The 22520-nt window shown below is 42.7% G+C and overlaps 1 protein-coding gene across 1 annotated transcript in view; it reads right to left on the minus strand.

Moving 5' to 3' along the window:
* Positions 1-22520, minus strand: part of NELL2 (neural EGFL like 2) — a 587110-nt gene that overhangs the window by 229555 nt on the left and 335035 nt on the right. The window contains exon 11 of the mRNA XM_069764734.1: positions 4289-4391. Within this exon, the coding sequence (XP_069620835.1) occupies positions 4289-4391 (103 nt within the window). The remainder of the gene's footprint in view (positions 1-4288; positions 4392-22520) is intronic.

Below are 22520 nucleotides of genomic sequence, written 5' to 3' on the forward strand. Positions count from 1 at the left end.
TATACTACGTGACTGGGCAATATACTACGTGCCTGGGCAATATACTACGTGGCTCTGTGCTGTATACTACGTCACTGGGCAATATACTACGTGGCTCTGTGCTGTATACTACGTGGCTCTGTGCTGTATACTACGTGGCTCTGTGCTGTATACTACGTCGCTGGGCAATATACTACGTGGCTGTGTGCTGTATACTACGTGACTGGGCAATATACTACGTAACTGGGCAATATACTACGTGGCTGGGCAATATACTACGTGGCTGGGCAATATACTACGTGACTGGACAATATACTACGTGGCTGGGCAATATATTATGTGGCTGGGCAATATACTACGTGGCTGGGCAATATACTACGTGGCTGGGCAATATACTACATGACTGGACAATATACTGCGTAGCTGGGCAATATACTGCGTGGCTGGACAATATACTACGTGGCTCTGTGCTGTATACTATGTGGCTGGGCAATATACTACGTGGCTCTGTGCTGTATACTACGTCACTGGGCAATATACTACGTGACTGGGCAATATACTACATGACTGGGCAATATACTATGTGGCTGGGCAATATACTACGTGGCTGGGCAATATACTACGTAGCTGGGCAATATACTATGTGACTGGGCAATATACTACGTGGCTGGACAATATACTACGTGGCTGGGCAATATACTACATGGCTGGGCAATATACTACGTGGCTGGGCAATATACTACGTGGGCTGTGCAATATTCTACGTGGACGTGCATATTCTAGAATACCCGATGCGTTAGAATCGGGCCACCATCTAGTATATTATATATGAAGATCCCATGCAACTATTTTTCAGCACAAATTAACTGTTTGCTTTTGTTGGAAAAAAAGAGGCTGTCTGCCCGTCACCCACAGATGGCGTCGCCACTCGCCATCAATGGTTGTGTATTCTCCAACATGTGTGGGCAGTCTTCATTAGCTTGCTTAGCTGGTACATCAGTCTGTAAGACCCCCAAGGCTATGCTCCCATGTAGCGTACCCACTGACATTTTACTTTATAATTAGTGCGATTTTTGTCGTAAAAAACACATAAAAAAGGAAAAAACTGCAAAAAAAAGGAGTAAGTAATGACAGCACATTAACTGTTTAATCCAATTGGAATAATATTAAAGGACTGGTCCACTACAAGGACAACTCCTTCTTAAACTAAATGTTTGGCCCCGATAAAATAATAACAGCGCTGTTCCAGGGGTGTCCGCACTCGTAGTCCCAGGGCTATGATGCGGTGTTGTGACTTGTGATGCCACACGCTCAATCAGTGTTGGCATCACTGTCCCCACCTTCAGAGAAACTGAACATGAAGATGAAGTCCTGGATGAACTGCAGTCCTGGCTTCCTCCTCATGTTCAGTTTATCTGAAGGTGACAGTGATGCCAACGCTGATTGGGCGCCGGTGTCATGTGTCACAACACCGTATCACAGCCCCGGGGAGAGCGAGTGCCGACACCGCAGGAACAGAGTCGGCACGGGAGATGAGTATAGGCTTTATTATTTTATCGGGGCTGAACATTTAGTTTAAGTAGGGCTTGTCCTACTAGTGGACAACCCTTTTATAATTCAACTTTTATTAGTAATCCCATAAAATTGATAAAAACACAAAACAATGATTTCTGATATATTTAAAATACGATCACTATATTAAAAAAAACTCCCCAGGGCATAGGATAATAGGTAATGATTATAGCCTGAATATATAGAGATCATATACCGTATATACTCGAGTATAAGCTGAGAATTTCAGCCCATTTTTTTGGGCTGAAAGTTCCCCTCTCGGCTTATACTCGAGTCATACCCAGGGGTCAGCGGGGAGGGGGAGCGGCAGCTGTGTAATAATACTCTCCTGCTCCTGGCGCAGTCCCTGGTTCTCCCGGCGCTGGCAGCTTCTTCCTGTAGTGAGCGGTCACATGGTACCGCTCATTACAGTAATGAATAAGTACCTGACTCCACTCCCATAGGGGCGGAGCCGCATATTCATTACTGTAATGAGCGGTACCATGTGACCGCTCAATACAGGAAGAAGCTGCTGGCGTCGGGGAACCAGGGACTGCACCGCGCCAGGAGCAGGTGAGTATATGGGAGCTTGATAATCACCTGTCCTCCGTTCTACCACCGGGCGCCGCTCCTTCTTCCCCATCCTCTGCAGTGATGCTCAGGTCAGTGACACAATTAGTGTGAGCACCACCCTCTGCCTGAACAGTCAGTACAGAGGAAGAAGGAGCAGCACCAATGGTCGAACGGAGGACAGGTGAATATAGCAAGTGCTGGGGGCCTGAGAGGTGAGTATGTGATTTTTTTTTTTATCGCAGCAACAGCATATGGGGCATAATAGTCTATGGAGCATCTTATGGGGCCATGTGCAGCTTTATATGGGGCAAATATCTCTATGGAGCATCTTGTGGGGCCATGTGCAGCATTATATGGGGCAAATATCTCTATGGAGCATCTTATGGGGCCATAATCAGCATTTGTGGAGCATTATACGGGGCAAATGTGTCTATGGAGCATCTTATGGGGCCATAATCAGCATTTGTCGAACATTATATGGAGCAAATGTCTCTATGGAGCATTTTATGAGGCCATAATCAGCATTTGTGCAGCATTATATGGGGCATATTTTAATATGGAGCATCTTATGGGGCCCATCATGAACTGTATGGAGCGTTATATGGGGCTCCTGATTCAATATGGATATTCAAAAACACTTAACCTACTAATGTCTCAATTAATTTTACTTTTATTGATATCTATTTTTATTTTTGACATTTACTGGTAGCTGCTGCATTTTCCACCCTAGGCTTATACTCGAGTCATTAAGTTATCATAGTTTTTTGTGGCAAAATTAGGAGTCTCGGCTTATACTCGGGTCGGCTTATACTCGAGTATATATGGTAATTATAATCTGGTTATTAGTCTCCTGAACATTGGTTATGGCATCTTATAGTTCCACCTAGCATTATTCAATTGCTATTACGACTATGTGGCCCATTCTGAACTTAGACATATGCCCTGGTGAGTTTTTTTCATCTAATGGTTGTATTTTATATACCGTACTGTATATGAGAATTCCTTGCTGTATTTTCTCAATTGTATGGGGATAATAATAAAAGTTATATTTTAGTATCACTCCAATTGGTTTAGACAGTGAATTATTATTTTTTGGAGACACTTTTGAATTTATTAGTCAGTGAATTAATCAAAGTTGATGGCTAGTGTATATTTTGGTGTGAACACGCGCAGAAGAAAAGCATTGGTTTTGCACAAGGGAACATGAACTAAGAAGTGTAACTCTAAAGAGGCCCCAAACTCCTTGAAAGTTGCTGCCCGCAAAATGTGAAAAAATTTAATCTAGGGTCATATTGCAAAAGTCAGAACTAGAGAGGAGTGAGTATACTCGTTGCTCGGGTTTTCCTGAGCATGCTCGGGTGGTCTCCAAGTATTTGTGAGTGCTCGGAGATTTAGTTTCTGTAGCCGTAGCTGCATGATTTGTGGCTGCTAGACAACTTAGCAACCAGGCAATCCCCACATGTACTCAGGCTGGGTAGCAGCCGTAAGTCATGCAGCTGCTGCATCGACAAAAACTAAATCTCACAAATACTCGGAGACCACTCAAGCATGTTCGGCAAAACTCGTGCAACAAGTATACTCGCTCATCACTAGTCAGAACCTATTTCGTGAGATATCAGCATTGAAAGAAAAAAAAAGTTTATATAATTCAGAAACATAGATTCTGGTTAAAAATGGAAAAGGTTGCCCAAATTAGGGTTTAAGCTATGAATAGGGTTTTACAATTGTTTGGCTTATCTACCATATGCTGCTGTTTCTGTCTGGAAAGAAACTATGCATATATACATTGTCAATAGTGATGAGTGAATATACTCGTCACTCGAGATTTCCCGAGCACACTCGGGTGACCTCCGAGTATTTTTTAGTGCTCGGAGATTTAGTTTTCATTGCCGCAGCTGAATGATTTACATCTGTTAGCCAGCATAAGTACATGTGGGTAAGGCTGGCTAAGAGATGTAAATCATTCAGCTGCGGCGATGAAAACTAAATCTCCGAGCACTAAAAAATACTTGGAGGTCACCCGGGAAATCTCGAGTAACAAGCATATTCGCTCATCACTAGTTGCCACTACTGTTGGACCAGGGACCCAGTTCTCTGCACTGGTTGGACCTTTACTAATTGCAGCTCAGCGCAATTACCATGACTGATCAAAAGTAAATAAAACTTTCTTGGATGTTACTGATACCTTTGCAGACTTTGCAGCAGCTGTTCTTCAGGACTATTTGCTGCGACTGTGGACAGTTGACCGGCATACATTCTGAAAATTCTACGCTTTGCATTTTGTTGCTCTGTGAAAAAACAGACAAGACCTGATATATGAGACACGACATGATATATGAGGTTATAGTGTAACCGACAGCACAAATATCTAAGGTCTTAACAATATATAGTATTTATGCTTTTATTGGTGCCAGCTTCTAGCTTCAGAACATAGTTGAACTTGCTATAAATTTCTATAGTCTCTTTGGCATTTTCAAAGTAAAAAAAACATCAGCCACTATCCTCACAGTTTGACCAGGTATCTATTACGCAATGCATCTCATATTTGCCTCATTAAATTATATGAGCTCAAATGCTTTACCACAAGCTTAGATTGCAGTACACGCTCAAAATGCGTTGTCACAAAACTCGTTAACAGTCTTGGTTTTGTCTTGTGATTTTCACAGCATAGTATTGTGCCTACATACAGCAAGTATGATTGTGGTATTAAAGGCATCAGTTCAATCTGTTGTATTTTTTTTTTTTTGGGGGGGGGGGATTTGCATTTAAAGATGACACATATTGAATAAATACTGCTAATAGATGATTCATTGATAATCACTAATGTTAATCTCAGCAAATGTTTAAAAAGAAGATAACTGTGTGCAGTAAATAGTTAGCTATTAAAATGACATATGGAATTGTTATATAATCTGCAGTATTTTCTCAGTGGGGTGCATGTTTAGGAGCCATTCCAAAATTTAGAATGTGAATTCAGCTGTAGTTGAAATATTGAATCATTCTCCCACCTAAAAGTCTTAAAGAGGACATTTCAGCAGTCTTAGGTTGTTAAACTGGTCTCATCATGGAACACAAGTTTCAGAGTTGAACAGGTTTTCAATTTAGATTTTTCATCTCTATTTTAGCTTGTAAAGTTTAAATTGTAATTTATAACAAGTCTAAGGGGGCTTTACCAGAGATTCTTCTTTGAGGACGTGTACTTTTGACCAATCATAAGCAGGAGGTGTCATGAAGAGCAAAAAAGAACACGTTTCTCTATATATTTAGAGTAGACTTTCTCTTGTGTAAGACATGTATTGACGGTGTGACCCTGACTCACTTTTCACTGACAAGCCATGAGTCAGGATAGTCAAGGAGTCCAAGGTTAAAAGCCAGGAGGGTACGCCATAAACACAGGGAAGAGAATAAGGTTACGGCCCAAGGTCAAAATACCAGGAGGATAGCAAATCCGAGCAAAAGGATTTGACAAACGGATGGTCAGAATGAGTTCCAGGGTTAGGCAGACCACACAGAATGGAAGCTATGGCTGGCAGCTATCTGGGACTGTCAGCTCAGTTAAATAGCTGAGTAATCAAGGGAACAGGGAGAATCTATCGACAACTCAGCAGTTCCCAGTCTCAGATTGGACGGCTGAGCTGTCAATAAAAAACACAGACAGCTCAGCATGCCCCTGCAACCAAACTGGACAACTGAGCTGTCAATCACTGCACAGACAGCTCAACATGCTCCTCTTCCTGTGATACCTCATCCGGGATTGTGAACAGTCAAGCAAGTTGAAGATGAAATGATCTCTAAAAGACCTAAAGCTAAAGATGACACATTTCCTTTTAATTTTAGGCAAGAAATATATATATATATATATATATATATATATATATATTATTTATTTATTATTTATTTATTATGTATATATTCATATTTTAAAAATTACAAAAAAAAGGGCAGTTGTGAAAGTTTGGGCACACTGCATGGTTAGTACCCACGTTACTTATCAACGAATGTCTAAGAATGGGCTATATATGGCACTTCAACCAACTATATCATCCAAAAGTGGATTTAAATCCAATTCACCGCATGAAGAGCTCCATATCGATTAAAAAAAATAACATTTTTATTGGTACTACAATATAAAAACATACATAAAAGACAAAACTCGATATACAAAAAACAAAGTGTCCTATGGGGGGAGAGACATAAACCACATCCACCACTGGATATATCGCAAAATCAAAAAATATAAAGATATATAGATATATATATAACCGTAACCACTACAAAAATGCTGCTGCAAATATCAAGAAGGTACAAATGCTTATACCTCTAGTGCAGTGTAGGAAGGAAAAATACAAGGAGGAGCTATAATAGCCCCCACGCGCAAACGCAATGACCTTGTCCAGATACCTAACACTATGCTACATACCCACATGTCCTCACTATAAAAGATACAGCAAGCAAACTACCCTGTAGAGTGGACATATTACCTGATGGTGCGGTGTGTCTCGACTTCCCAAAGCGCCCCGATGCGCGTTTCGCCCAAGCTTCTTCCGGGGGCGTGATTAGTGTGAGGACTTAGCTGACCTTTTAAAGTGCCCATCACCAATAGCAATACGGATGGAAAGATTAGGGGTATGACTTCTCCCAGAGCACCGACGTCCCCCTAATGCATCGGCACATGCGGCCCTGGTTAGCTCCGGATGTAGAAAGAGTAATTTCCGGGTCAGCGCTCACTGGAATGCAAGCTGAATCGCAAGCGTCTCCAGGGCAGAGCGCTCCCGCAATGCCCAGAGTCACGACCATAGAGCGCATGCGCACAGCCAGGAGGACGAAGCAGCCTGCTAACAGAGAGGCATAGTATCTCATTGGCTCCAAGAGTGGATGGAGCTATGACAGCACCACATATTTACCTGCCACTACCTAAATGTGATAACAGGGGAATAAAGGGACCCTAAAATACAAGCGGGCTCCTTATGACCGTATGTGCAAAGATGCAAAGATACAAATAAAATGCTTGAGGAAACCATGTGTAAGTATATTATAATGTGAAATTGCGTTTGCACATGGGGGCTATTATAGCTCCTCCTTGTATTTTTCCTTCCTACACTGCACTAGAGGTATAAGCATTTGTTTACCCATCCCCCTTCTTGATATTTGCAGCAGCATTTTTGTAGTGGTTACGGTTATATATATATCTTTATATTTTTTGATTTTGCGATATATCCAGCGGTGGATGTGGTTTATGTCTCTCCCCCCATAGGACACTTTGTTTTTTGTATATCGAGTTTTGTCTTCTATGTATGTTTTTATATTGTAACACCAATAAAAATGTTTTTTTTTTAATCGATATGGATCTCTTCATGCGGTGAATTGGATTTAAATCCGCTTTTGGATGATATGGTTAGTACCCAGTAGCATCCCCTTTTGAAAGTGTCAAAGTTTGTAAATGCTTTTTGTAGCCAGCCAAGAGTCTTTCAATTCTAATATGAGGGATATTCATTAATTTTTCCTTCCAGTTCTGTGAGATTCCTGGGTTGTCTTGCAAGCACTGCTATTTTGAGATCTAGCAACAGATTTTCAATGATGTTCAGAACAGAGGACTGTGAAGGACATCATAAAACCTTCAGCTTGTGCCTTTTGAACTAGTCTATTGTGGATTTTGATTTGTGTTTAGGATTATTATCCATCTGTAGAAGCCATCATCTTTTCAACTTGTTTTTTTTTACAGATGTGTTGTGAATTCCGCTCTTGGGCTCCCTCCGGTGGTTGTAAGTGGCACTTTTGTGAGTTCTGCTCTTGGGCTCCCTCTTGTGGTTTCTATTGGTATGGCTGCTCCTTGGAGTTAGCTGTCTTCAGCTGCTTCCACTGATCGTCTTTTCTGCTCGGCTATTTATGCCTGGCTCTGTCCTTCAGCCAGTGCCACTTGTAAATGGTTCCTGATTGGATTCACATCTCTTTGGAGTTCCCTGTTATCATGACCAGTTCAGCAAAGCTAAGTTTTTGCTTGCTCTTTTCTGTTCACAGTTTGTGGACTTATCCGTTCTGTGCTTCTATGTTTGTCCAGCGTTATCAGTACGAATTAATTCTGTCTTGCTGGAAGCTCTGGGAAGCAGATTTACCCTCCCCACCTTTAGTCAGGTGTGGAGATTTTTAGTAAACTCTGCGTGGATTTTTGTAGTGTTTTATACTGACCGCACAGTATTCCATCCTGTCCTATCTATCAAGTTAGACTGGCCTCCTGTGCTCATCCTGGTTTCATTCTGTGTATGTCTTTTCCTTCTCCACTCACAGTCATTATTTGTGGGGGGCTAATCTATCCTTTGGGGATTTTCTCTGAGGCAAGATAGTTTTCCTGCTTCTATCTTTAGGGGTAGTTAGCTCTTAGGCGGTGACGAGGTGCCTAGGGAGAGTTAGGAGCACCCCACGGCTACTTCTAGTGTTGTGTTGAGCTTAGGGACTGTGGTCAGTACAGTTACCACTCCCTTCAGAGCTCGTTCCATGTTGCTCCTAAACCACCGCATCATAACACAGATGGTGTTATGTTTGCATCAAGAATGTGTTGAAATTTCATTGAATCCATTCTTCACCCACCAATGAAATGTTCCCATTCCATTATATGCTACACAACCCCAAAGTATGATTGATACATCCAATGCTTAATGTTTGGCAAGATGTTCGTTTCCTGACATTCTGTGCCCTTTTTTCTCCACACATACCTTTGATGATTGTGACCACACAGTTCTATTTTTACCTCATCGGTCCAGTGGACTTGTTTCCAAAATGTATCATAGTTGGTTTAGAGGTTTTCTTGCATACTTCGGACACATAAATTTATGTTCAGGACGCAGGAGAGGTTTTCTTTTGATGACTCTTCAATGAAGGCCATATTTGTGCAAGTGTCTCTGAACAGTAGAACAATGTACCAGAACTCCAGAGTCTGCTAATTCTATCTGAAGGTCTATTGCAGTCAAGCGGGGATTCTGATTTTCCTCTCACTGAAATTTTGCTTGCTCTTTCAGACGTTATCTTGACCTCCACTGTTCCTGTTAACAGTTACTGTTTCTTAATTACATTTCGATATGAGGAAAGGGCAACTTGAAAATGCTTTGCTATCTTCTTATAGCCTTCTCCTGCTTTGTGGGCCTCCACTATTTTCATTTTCAGAACGATAGGCAGCTGCTTATAAGAGCCGATGGCCGCTGTTTTTTGTTACAAGGTTAGAGGAGGCTGGGTTTTTAAAGCTGGAAAATTAGCATCACCTGGCCTTTCCTAATGATGATGGTGAACAAGCCATAACCCTAACAGGCTAATTAAGGACTAGGTCTGAAATCTTGGTCAAAGTTATCTGAACACACAAATCTCCAAGGGTGCCCAAACTTTTCATCAGCTCTTTTCCCTTTTTGTAGTTTTTAAAATAAAAAAAATTACAAGTCTACTTCTAAAGCAGATAGATGAAGCTGCAACCCATAATGAGGTCCTGGTTATGGGGGACTTTAACTACCCGGATATTAACTGGGAAACAGAAACCTGTGAAACCCATAAAGGCAACAGGTTTCTGCTAATAACCAAGAAAAATTATCTTTCACAATTGGTGCAGAATCCAACCAGAGGAGCAGCACTTTTAGACCTAATACTATCTAATAGACCTGACAGAATAACAAATCTGCAGGTGGTTGGGCATTTAGGAAATAGCGACCACAATATTGTGCAGTTTCACCTGTCTTTCACTAGGGGGACTTGTCAGGGAGTCACAAAAACATTGAACTTTAGGAAGGCAAAGTTTGAACAGCTTAGAGATGCCCTTAATCTGGTAGACTGGGACAATATCCTCAGAAATGAGAATACAGATAATAAATGGGAAATGTTTAAGAACATCCTAAATAGGCAGTGTAAGCGGTTTATACCTTGTGGGAATAAAAGGACTAGAAATAGGAAAAACCCAATGTGGCTAAACAAAGAAGTAAGACAGGCAATTAACAGTAAAAAGAAAGCATTTGCACTACTAAAGCAGGATGGCACCATTGAAGCTCTAAAAAACTATAGGGAGAAAAATACTTTATCTAAAAAACTAATTAAAGCTGCCAAAAAGGAAACAGAGAAGCACATTGCTAAGGAGAGTAAAACTAATCCCAAACTGTTCTTCAACTATATCAATAGTAAAAGAATAAAAACTGAAAATGTAGGCCCCTTAAAAAATAGTGAGGAAAGAATGGTTGTAGATGACGAGGAAAAAGCTAACATATTAAACACCTTCTTCTCCACGGTATTCACGGTGGAAAATGAAATGCTAGGTGAAATCCCAAGAAACAATGAAAACCCTATATTAAGGGTCACCAATCTAACCCAAGAAGAGGTGCGAAACCGGCTAAATAAGATTAAAATAGATAAATCTCCGGGTCCGGATGGCATACACCCACGAGTACTAAGAGAACTAAGTAATGTAACAGATAAACCATTATTTCTTATTTTTAGTGACTCTATAGCGACAGGGTCTGTTCCGCAGGACTGGCGCATAGCAAATGTGGTGCCAATATTCAAAAAGGGCTCTAAAAGTGAACCTGGAAATTATAGGCCAGTAAGTCTAACCTCTATTGTTGGTAAAATATTTGAAGGGTTTCTGAGGGATGTTATTCTGGATTATCTCAATGAGAATAACTGTTTAACTCCATATCAGCATGGGTTTATGAGAAATCGCTCCTGTCAAACCAATCTAATCAGTTTTTATGAAGAGGTAAGCTATAGACTGGACCACGGTGAGTCATTGGACGTGGTATATCTCGATTTTTCCAAAGCGTTTGATACCGTGCCGCACAAGAGGTTGGTACACAAAATGAGAATGCTTGGTCTGGGGGAAAATGTGTGTAAATGGGTTAGTAACTGGCTTAGTGATAGAAAGCAGAGGGTGGTTATAAATGGTATAGTCTCTAACTGGGTCGCTGTGACCAGTGGGGTACCGCAGGGGTCAGTATTGGGACCTGTTCTCTTCAACATATTCATTAATGATCTGGTAGAAGGTTTACACAGTAAAATATCGATATTTGCAGATGATACAAAACTATGTAAAGCAGTTAATACAAGAGAAGATAGTATTCTGCTACAGATGGATCTGGATAAGTTGGAAACTTGGGCTGAAAGGTGGCAGATGAGGTTTAACAATGATAAATGTAAGGTTATACACATGGGAAGAGGGAATCAATATCACCATTACACACTGAACGGGAAACCACTGGGTAAATCTGACAGGGAGAAGGACTTGGGGATCCTAGTTAATGATAAACTTACCTGGAGCAGCCAGTGCCAGGCAGCAGCTGCCAAGGCAAACAGGATCATGGGGTGCATTAAAAGAGGTCTGGATACACATGATGAGAGCATTATACTGCCTCTGTACAAATCCCTAGTTAGACCGCACATGGAGTACTGTGTCCAGTTTTGGGCACCGGTGCTCAGGAAGGATATAATGGAACTAGAGAGAGTACAAAGGAGGGCAACAAAATTAATAAAGGGGATGGGAGAACTACAATACCCAGATAGATTAGCGAAATTAGGATTATTTAGTCTAGAAAAAAGACGACTGAGGGGCGATCTAATAACCATGTATAAGTATATAAGGGGACAATACAAATATCTCGCTGAGGATCTGTTTATACCAAGGAAGGTGACGGGCACAAGGGGGCATTCTTTGCGTCTGGAGGAGAGAAGGTTTTTCCACCAACATAGAAGAGGATTCTTTACTGTTAGGGCAGTGAGAATCTGGAATTGCTTGCCTGAGGAGGTGGTGATGGCGAACTCAGTCGAGGGGTTCAAGAGAGGCCTGGATGTCTTCCTGGAGCAGAACAATATTGTATCATACAATTATTAGGTTCTGTAGAAGGACGTAGATCTGGGTATTTATTATGATGGAATATAGGCTGAACTGGATGGACAAATGTCTTTTTTCGGCCTTACTAACTATGTTACTATGTTACTATGTTACAATGTACAGTATATATTTTTTCCTAAAATACAAAGGAAATATGTCATCTTTAACTTTAGGCCTTTTAGAGATCTTTTCATCTTAAACTAATTTTGATTAGGGGTGCCCAAACTTTTACATGCCAGTGTGTATGTTGAGCTCAACAGTTTACATAACCCGGCAGAATTTTTGCTTTCTTGGTCTTTTTTCAGAGAATATGAATGATAACACCCAAACTTTTTCTCCACTCATGGTTAGTGGTTGGGTGAAGCCATTGTCAAACTACTGTGTTTTCTCTTTTTAAGTCATAATGACAACCCAAAACATCCAAATGACCCTGATCAAAAGTTTACATACCCCATTTCTTAATAATGTGTATTGCCCCCTCTAACATCAATGACAGTTTGAAGTCTTTTGTGGCAGTTGTGGATGAGGTTCTTTATTTTCTCAGATGTAAAGCTTGGCAAAAAGCCTCCAATTCCCATAAATTCCTGGGCTGACTAGCATGAATTGCATGCTTGAGATCTCCTCAGAATGGATCAATGATATTGAGGTCAGGAGACTGAGATGGCCACTCCAGAACCTTCACTTTGTTCTGCTGTGGCCAATGTCACGTCCCATGCGCAGCTTCCGGGCTCATGATTGCAAATTTGCCTCAAGTAACTGCTGATAACGTGCTGCATTCATCTTTCCTTTAACTTGAACCAAGTTTCCTGTGCCTTTGTAGCTCACCCATCCCCAAAACATCAGTGATCCATCTCCATGCTTTACAGTATAAATGGTGTTCTGGTGTTCCTTTTATCATAGGCCTTGTTGACCTCTCTCCAAATGTAAGGTTTAAGGTTGTTCCAGAAGCTTTGAGGCTTGTCTCTGTGCTGTTTTGCGTATTGTAGACAAGATATTTGTGGTATTTTCGCAGTAATGGCTTTCTTCTGGCGACTCGACCATGCAGCCCATTTTTCTTCAAGTGCCTCCTTATTGTGCATCTTGAAACAGCTACACTGCTAGGTTTCAGAGAGTCCAGTATTACAGCTGTTGTTATTTGTGGGTTTTTCTTTTCATCCCAAATAATTGTCCTGGCACTTGTGGATGAAATTTTTGTTGGTCTACCTGACCGTGGTTTTGTTTTTACAGATTTTCCTGATTTTCCATTTGTTGATCACAATTTGAATGATGCTGACTGGCATTATCAATTCCTTGGATATCTTTTTGTATCCCTTTCCTGTTTTATTCAGTTTTCCCGTAGATCCGATGACAATTCTTTTACTTTCCCCATGACTCACAATCCAGAAACATCAATGGCTGGAAGAAAGATGCAAGAGTCTGTCTGGATCCTAGAAACTCACTCAGCTTTTATGCACACACACTGATTACAAGCAAACAGGTCACAGGTGAGGATGTTACCTTTAGTAGCCATTCAAACCCATTTGTGTCAACTTCTGTGCATGTTATCAGGCCAAAATCAACAGGGTATGTGAACTTTTGCTCAGGGTCATTTGGATGTTTTCGGTTGTCATTATGATTTAAAAAGAGAAAAATAAAGAAAATTGGCGCGCACTCAGGATAATAAGGGAGCGAGGTGCAGGTGTAGTGGGCTGTGATAGCCCCACGTATATAGAAAATGTAGTACACCGCACACTCTGTATGTATGTTGCAATAAATGGAGGATTTATTAAACAAAATTAGACTGTGTGACATGAAAAGCGACCAGAGGTAATTATAATGACGTTTCGGCCCTACCAGGACCTTAATCATATAATCGCTATGGGAAAAAATAAGAAACAGAAAATATATAAACACACAATATATGAAACAAACAGTATTCCAATCAGTGTAAAACACAAATAAAGTTCCCAACCTGGATAAGAGAAACAAAGAAAAAAACGAATAAAACAACAATGAAGGGGAAAAGGGTAGAGCATAGTAACTGCGGCATAACATAATTTGCTTTCACAATGTAACACCTCGTACATCCACAGAGGTAAACATAGATAGAAACATAATAACTGGGTTGTACTAAGGCTCATAAAGCTAGACCATACGACGGTACACATGGATAATTTCAGTGGGAGTAATTTACCTTAACTGTGCACAGAGGAGAGGAAAAGAATCCTTGTAGGTGAAGGCATACACTGTAGGGAAGATGGTAGAGGTACGTGAGGAATGAGAGATCAAAGAGGTACATAGAGGATCAAAAGCTGTAGATAGAATGGTGTATAATGTACCTTAAATGCCTTGTTGCTGTGCGTATGCAGACGCAAAGATGGCCCTGATGAGGGGTCTGTAGAGATTAAAGGTATAGAACTGTAAGGGACAAGTGTTCCCAAGAGGCATATAAGTACTATGACGGTTTCTTATATAGGTACAGTAGGCCCTAATGTGGGGTCACAAAAATCAATGGGACAAGTGTTCCCAAGAGGCACATAAATACTATAATGGCATTTTATATATATAGGTACAGCAAGCCCTGATGTAGGATCTGGAGAAATTGGGGGCATAGAGCTGTAAAGGACAAGTGTTCCCAAGAGGCATATACAGGGCATAGAGCTGTAAGGGACAATTGTTCCCAAGAGGCATATACAGGGCATAGAGCTGTAGGGGACAAGTGTTCCCAAGAGGCATATACATAATATAACAGTAGCTACTTATGGTGGAACAAGTGCGGGATGTAGGAGGACTAATTACCTTGCTGGATGGGTTAGTACGCGGCGCTCCCGCGCCCTGCTGTCTGTGTGTGTGGCGTTGTCAGCGCTACTGTGTTATGAGGACACAAAACCGGAAGTAGGATCTGCGGTACCGGAAGTGATGCGGGCGGCCCGGGGATGCCACTGCGCATGCGCGGCCGGCGATATTGTCTAAGCCTGGTTGCTAGGGAACCCAGGCACAATGTGTATCAGCGGCTGAGAGAGAAACAAGAGCGCTGGTACGGGCATTGTAAAGAAAGAGTGCGTGGTGCTGCAGAGACAATAAAGCAGCAGGGGGGTATGTGAGGGCCGGTGCCTAATGGGACATGTACCTAATGAATGAACATAACTTAAGAACGGACCCTAGGGCTAGAGAGAAGAGACAATAACAGATGGGGCAAGATACCATATGGTCACTGAACCAATATGAAGGAGGTACCATTATGTAGATGTGAAAGGAGGGGAAAGGGGGAAGGATACTAGGGGAAGGATGCCTACATACGGGGACAGACTAGTGCCTGGCATGTGGCTTGATAAGGGAGGACCCTGAGGTTGGAGAGACAATGCAAAAATCTACGGGGCAGTATACAGAATGTAAACTGAATTAATATAGCAGGACTACTCTACTGTAGATGTGGGGGAGGAAATAGTACGCTACCCAAGGAAGGATGTCTACATGGGGGGATAAACTAGGGATCATGTATATGCTAAAAAGGAGCAAGAATGGGTATGGATATTATGGAACTATTAAGGAGACTCACCGGGGTACTCAACGGAGCTGTAAGGAAAGAGGAGAATATTAGTGGGCTCAAAAAATAATAATAATTATACCAGCCAATCTATTTCCCTATTGAGGCCCCTGGGTGCGAGGGTGTCTAATGTACAGTGGGGCAAAAAAGTATTTAGTCAGTCAGCAATAGTGCAAGTTCCACCACTTAAAAAGATGAGAGGCGTCTGTAATTTACATCATAGGTAGACCTCAACTATGGGAGACAAACTGAGAAAAAAAATCCAGAAAATCACATTGTCTGTTTTTTTTATCATTTTTTTTGCATATTATGGTGGAAAATAAGTATTTGGTCAGAAACAAACAATCAAGATTTCTGGCTCTCACAGACCTGTAACTTCTTCTTTAAGAGTCTCCTCTTTCCTCCACTCATTACCTGTAGTAATGGCACCTGTTTAAACTTGTTATCAGTATAAAAAGACACCTGTGCACACCCTCAAACAGTCTGACTCCAAACTCCACTATGGTGAAGACCAAAGAGCTGTCAAAGGACACCAGAAACAAAATTGTAGCCCTGCACCAGGCTGGGAAGACTGAATCTGCAATAGCCAACCAGCTTGGAGTGAAGAAATCAACAGTGGGAGCAATAATTAGAAAATGGAAGACATACAAGACCACTGATAATCTCCCTCGATCTGGGGCTCCACGCAAAATCCCACCCCGTGGGGTCAGAATGATCACAAGAACGGTGAGCAAAAATCCTAGAACCATGCGGGGGGACCTAGTGAATGAACTGCAGAGAGCTGGAACCAATGTAACAAGGCCTACCATAAGTAACACACTACGCCACCATGGACTAAGATCCTGCAGTGCCAGACGTGTCCCACTGCTTAAGCCAGTACATGCCCGGGCCCGTCTGAAGTTTGCTAGAGAGCATTTGGATGATCCAGAGGAGTTTTGGGAGAATGTCCTATGGTCTGATGAAACCAAACTGGAACTGTTTGGTAGAAACACAACTTGTCGTGTTTGGAGGAAAAAGAATACTGAGTTGCATCCATCAAACACCATACCTACTGTAAAGCATGGTGGTGGAAACATCATGCTTTGGGGCTGTTTCTCTGCAAAGGGGCCAGGACGACTGATCCGGGTACATAAAAGAATGAATGGGGCCATGTATCGTGAGATTTTGAGTGCAAACCTCTTTCCATCAGCAAGGGCATTGAAGATGAAACGTGGCTGGGTCTTTCAACATGACAATGATCCAAAGCACACCGCCAGGGCAACGAAGGAGTGGCTTCGTAAGAAGCATTTCAAGGTCCTGGAGTGGCCTAGCCAGTCTCCAGATCTCAACCCTATAGAAAACCTTTGGAGGGAGTTGAAAGTCCGTTTTGCCAAGCGAAAAGCCAAAAACATCACTGCTCTAGAGGAGATCTGCATGGAGGAATGGGCCAACATACCAACAACAGTGTGTGGCAACCTTGTGAAGACTTACAGAAAACGTTTGACCTCTGTCATTGCCAACAAAGGATATATTACAAAGTATTGAGATGAAATTTTGTTTCTGACCAAATACTTATTTTCCACCATAATATGCAAATAAAATGTTAAAAAAACAGACAATGTGATTTTCTGGATTTTTTTTTCTCAGTTTGTCTCCCATAGTTGAAGTCTACCTATGATGTAAATTACAGACGCCTCTCATCTTTTTAAGTGGTGGAACTTGCACTATTGCTGACTGACTAAATACTTTTTTGCCCCACTGTATAAATCCAATAAGTCTCCCTAGACTTCAATTGTTTGATGTGATTTCCTCCTCGTCTAGGGCGAGGTACCTGCTCCAGGACCTGAAATTTAAGTTGGGCCACTGTATGTCTCGCCTTTGTGAAATGGTCAGGTAGGGGGAGCCAAGTTTTATTACACCTGATGGTGGACTTGTGGCTTGCGATTCTATCGCGTATGTGTTGCGTGGTTTCGCCCACGTACAGTAGGCCGCAGGGGCACTTGATGGTATAGATCACAAAATTAGAATCGCATGTGTAAAATCCACGGATGGGGTAAGATTTCCCAGTCCTAGGGTGTGTCACATTGTCAGACTTGATTACGTTCGAACAGGCAGCGCAATTGAGACATGGGAAAGTCCCATAGCGGCGTGAGCTAAGGAACTGTTGGGTTGGAACTCGATGTGTGCTACCCATATCGGCCCTGACAATTTGGTCCCGGATATTAGGAGGTCTCCTTAATTAGGAGGTCTCCTTAATTAGGAGACCTCCTAATATCCGGGACCAAATTGTCAGGGCCGATATGGGTAGCACACCGAGTTCCAACCCAACAGTTCCTTAGCTCACGCCGCTATGGGACTTTCCCGTGTCTCAATTGCGCTGCCTGTTCGAACGTAATCAAGTCTGACAATGTGACACACCCTAGGACTGGGAAATCTTACCCCATCCGTGGATTTTACACATGCGATTCTAATTTTGTGATCTATACCATCAAGTGCCCCTGCGGCCTACTGTACGTGGGCGAAACCACGCAACACATACGCGATAGAATCGCAAGCCACAAGTCCACCATCAGGTGTAATAAAACTTGGCTCCCCCTACCTGACCATTTCACAAAGGCGAGACATACAGTGGCCCAACTTAAATTTCAGGTCCTGGAGCAGGTACCTCGCCCTAGACGAGGAGGAAATCACATCAAACAATTGAAGTCTAGGGAGACTTATTGGATTTATACATTAGACACCCTCGCACCCAGGGGCCTCAATAGGGAAATAGATTGGCTGGTATAATTATTATTATTTTTTGAGCCCACTAATATTCTCCTCTTTCCTTACAGCTCCGTTGAGTACCCCAGTGAGTCTCCTTAATAGTTCCATAATATCCATACCCATTCTTGCTCCTTTTTAGCATATACATGATCCCTAGTTTATCCCCCCATGTAGACATCCTTCCTTGGGTAGCGTACTATTTCCTCCCCCACATCTACAGTAGAGTAGTCCTGCTATATTAATTCAGTTTACATTCTGTATACTGCCCCGTAGATTTTTGCATTGTCTCTCCAACCTCAGGGTCCTCCCTTATCAAGCCACATGCCAGGCACTAGTCTGTCCCCGTATGTAGGCATCCTTCCCCTAGTATCCTTCCCCCTTTCCCCTCCTTTCACATCTACATAATGGTACCTCCTTCATATTGGTTCAGTGACCATATGGTATCTTGCCCCATTTGTTATTGTCTCTTCTCTCTAGCCCTAGGGTCCGGTCTTAAGTTATGTTCATTCATTAGGTACATGTCCCATTAGGCACCGGCCCTCACATACCCCCCTGCTGCTTTATTGTCTCTGCAGCACCACGCACTCTTTCTTTACAATGCCCGTACCAGCGCTCTTGTTTCTCTCTCAGCCGCTGATACACATTGTGCCTGGGTTCCCTAGCAACCAGGCTTAGACAATATCGCCGGCCGCGCATGCGCAGTGGCATCCCCAGGCCGCCCGCATCACTTCCGGTACCGCAGATCCTACTTCCGGTTTTGCGTCCTCATAACACAGTAGCGCTGACAACGCCACACACACAGACAACAGGGCGCGGGAGCGCCGCGTACTAACCCATCCAGCAAGGTAATTAGTCCTCCTACATCCCGCACTTGTTCCACCATAAGTAGCTACTGTTATATTATGTATATGCCTCTTGGGAACACTTGTCCCCTACAGCTCTATGCCCTGTATATGCCTCTTGGGAACACTTGTCCCTTACAGCTCTATGCCCCCAATTTCTCCAGATCCTACATCAGGGCTTGCTGTACCTATATATATAAAATGCCATTATAGTATTTATGTGCCTCTTGGGAACACTTGTCCCTCTATGCCATTGATTTTTGAGACCCCACATTAGGACCTACTGTACCTATATAAGAAACCGTCATAGTACTTATATGCCTCTTGGGAACACTTGTCCCTTACAGTTTTATACCTTTAATCTCTACAGACCCCTCATCAGGGCCATCTTTGCGTCTGCATACGCACAGCAACAAGGCATTTAAGGTACATTATACACCATTCTATCTACAGCTTTTGATCCTCTATGTACCTCTTTGATCTCTCATTCCTCACGTACCTCTACCATCTTCCCTACAGTGTATGCCTTCACCTACAAGGATTCTTTTCCTCTCCTCTGTGCACAGTTAAGGTAAATTACTCCCACTGAAATTATCCATGTGTACCGTCGTATGGTCTAGCTTTATGAGCCTTAGTACAACCCAGTTATTATGTTTCTATCTATGTTTACCTCTGTGGATGTACGAGGTGTTACATTGTGAAAGCAAATTATGTTATGCCGCAGTTACTATGCTCTACCCCTTTCCCCTTCATTGTTGTTTTATTCGTTTTTTCTTTGTTTCTCTTATCCAGGTTGGGAACTTTAGTTGTGTTTTACACTGATTGGAATACTGTTTGTTTCATATATTGTGTGTTTATATATTTTCTGTTTCTTATTTTTTCCCATAGCGATTATATGATTAAGGTCCTGGTAGGGCCGAAACGTCATTATAATTACCTCTGGTCGCTTTTCATGTCACACAGTCTAATTTTGTTTAATAAATCCTCCATTTATTGCAACATACATACAGAGTGTGCGGTGTACTACATTTTCTATTTAAAAAGAGAAAACACAGTAGCTTGACAATAAAGAACTTCACCCAACCACTAACCATGTGTTAGGGTTAGCGGAACGCACCGAGTACAGATAGGTAACTACAAGGTGCGTTCACAGCCCGTGGTCCACCGTGCAGAGATGTCTGCTGCAAAGTAACGGCGGATAACCTCTGAGCTCACACGTGGGTTAAGCTTCACCTGGAAGCGATCTCTGTTGACTCACTGAGTCGCGCTGTACACAAAACTATTACCCTAACTAAGGGTTGTGCTTGCTCTGGAACTCTTCTGTGCTAACCCCACACATGAAGGAACCAGATGCTAAGCCAAGGCTAATTGCCCCCACTGACACTAGCTGCCTGCCTGAGTGTACAGTCCCAAAGCTACAGCCTCACACCACATATGTATAGAGTGGTATAGTATCCACTGGCATAAGCCAAACACAAATGATACTAGCACATGGCCATGCGGCCATGCAAACCTTTTAAGTTGCAGCTCTTCAGAACCTTCCTGGTGGACCAATAGGAGATGCTACAGGACCTGAGCGTGTGACCCCCGACCTCCAATGAGAGGTCTTCCCGAGGGCATGCTCAGTGCGTGAAAAGCAGGACTTAGTCCCAGAAAAGCCTGCTCGCCGCTGGCCAGTGCTGGCTACAAAGGCAGAGCCTGGAAAGGCAGCAGTAACCATTCGCACAGTATCAGGCTGAGCCAGACGCTGGGACCGACGTCTCCACTGAGCAGGTTCCACTGCAGCTGGAGGAGAATGGGAGACTGCAGCAGACATGGTTCGAGAGACATAGCACTAGCAGCAGACATAGCACTTGCGGATTACTGCAACATTTTTTCAAACTGAGTGTTTTTGGTTTTACTATTCTCTTTTGTGTCTTCAGGTTTCTTGGTGGTGTGTGAACATGATCATACAGACTTGTTCACTGTGCAAGTAGCCCATGTGTTCCTGTTTCCATAATTGTTCTCTTGTGTCTACAAGACTGGGGAGTTCCACCACTCCTCTTGGGCTATCTGCACAAAAGCTGTTCTACCCTGTATGCACACATGGATTTTTCCTCTCTGAACCCTGTTCACACAGGTTATATACAGATGATCAGGTTTTTAAATACATCAGATAGGGATTGCATACATTAGTTAGGACTGCTCTGATAAGGGTATACCGTGAAGATTGGTAGAGCAGCTTAGTATACATTTTTTGCAAAAAACGTATCAACCAAATACCCTGTTTTTTACATCTTTTACTAGCACTTGCGGATTACTGCAACATTTTTTCAAACTGAGTGTTTTTGGTTTTACTATTCTCTTTTGTGTCTTCAGGTTTCTTGGTGGTGTGTGAACATGATCATACAGACTTGTTCACTGTGCAAGTAGCCCATGTGTTCCTGTTTCCATAATTGTTCTCTTGTGTCTACAAGACTGGGGAGTTCCACCACTCCTCTTGGGCTATCTGCACAAAAGCTGTTCTACCCTGTATGCACACATGGATTTTTCCTCTCTGAACCCTGTTCACACAGGTTATATACAGATGATCAGGTTTTTAAATACATCAGATAGGGATTGCATACATTAGTTAGGACTGCTCTGATAAGGGTATACCGTGAAGATTGGTAGAGCAGCTTAGTATACATTTTTTGCAAAAAACGTATCAACCAAATACCCTGTTTTTTACATCTTTTACTAGCACTTGCGGATTACTGCAACATTTTTTCAAACTGAGTATTTTTGGTTTTACTATTCTCTTTTGTGTCTTCATGGTTCGAGATTCCCCCTGTGCAGCGGCAGGAAATCGACACCTAACATTACCCCCCTCCTAGGGCCCCCTCCTCCTTGAGCCTCGCTATGCTCAAAGGCTGCAATGAGCAGCGGAGCCCAAATGTGCTCCACAGGTTCCCAGGTTCTGTCCTCTGGGCCGTGACCCTTCCAGTCCACCAGATAGTACTTCTTGCCACATACCACCTTGCACCCCAAGATAGAGTTCACATCGTACTCATCCGTGGATGAACCCGATGTCCCGGCAGATGACTCGGAAAACCAGGACATATAGACGAGCTTTAAGAGGGAAACATGAAAGGTGTCGGTGATACCAAGGCACGGAGGAATAGCCAAACGGTAGACCACAGGGATAACCTGTTCCAAAACCTTGAAAGGACCAATGAAATGAGGCGCAAACTTAGTGGACTCAACTCGCAGCCTGATGTTACAGGCGGAGAGCCACACTAAGTCGCCAGGAGTGAAGGTCGGAGCGGGGCACTGGTGTGCATCGGCAGAAACCCTCATTCTCTCCTTGGAGGCCTGAATGGTATCCGGTGTGCGGTCCCAAATGTTACGTGCCTCCACTGCCCAGTCTGCCACCCTGGAATCAGTGGATGACATGGGCATGGGCACAGGCAGATGTTGGCCATAAATAAGG

This window comes from Ranitomeya imitator, chromosome 4 (genome assembly GCF_032444005.1).
Source record: "Ranitomeya imitator isolate aRanImi1 chromosome 4, aRanImi1.pri, whole genome shotgun sequence".
Lineage (NCBI taxonomy): Eukaryota > Metazoa > Chordata > Amphibia > Anura > Dendrobatidae > Ranitomeya > Ranitomeya imitator.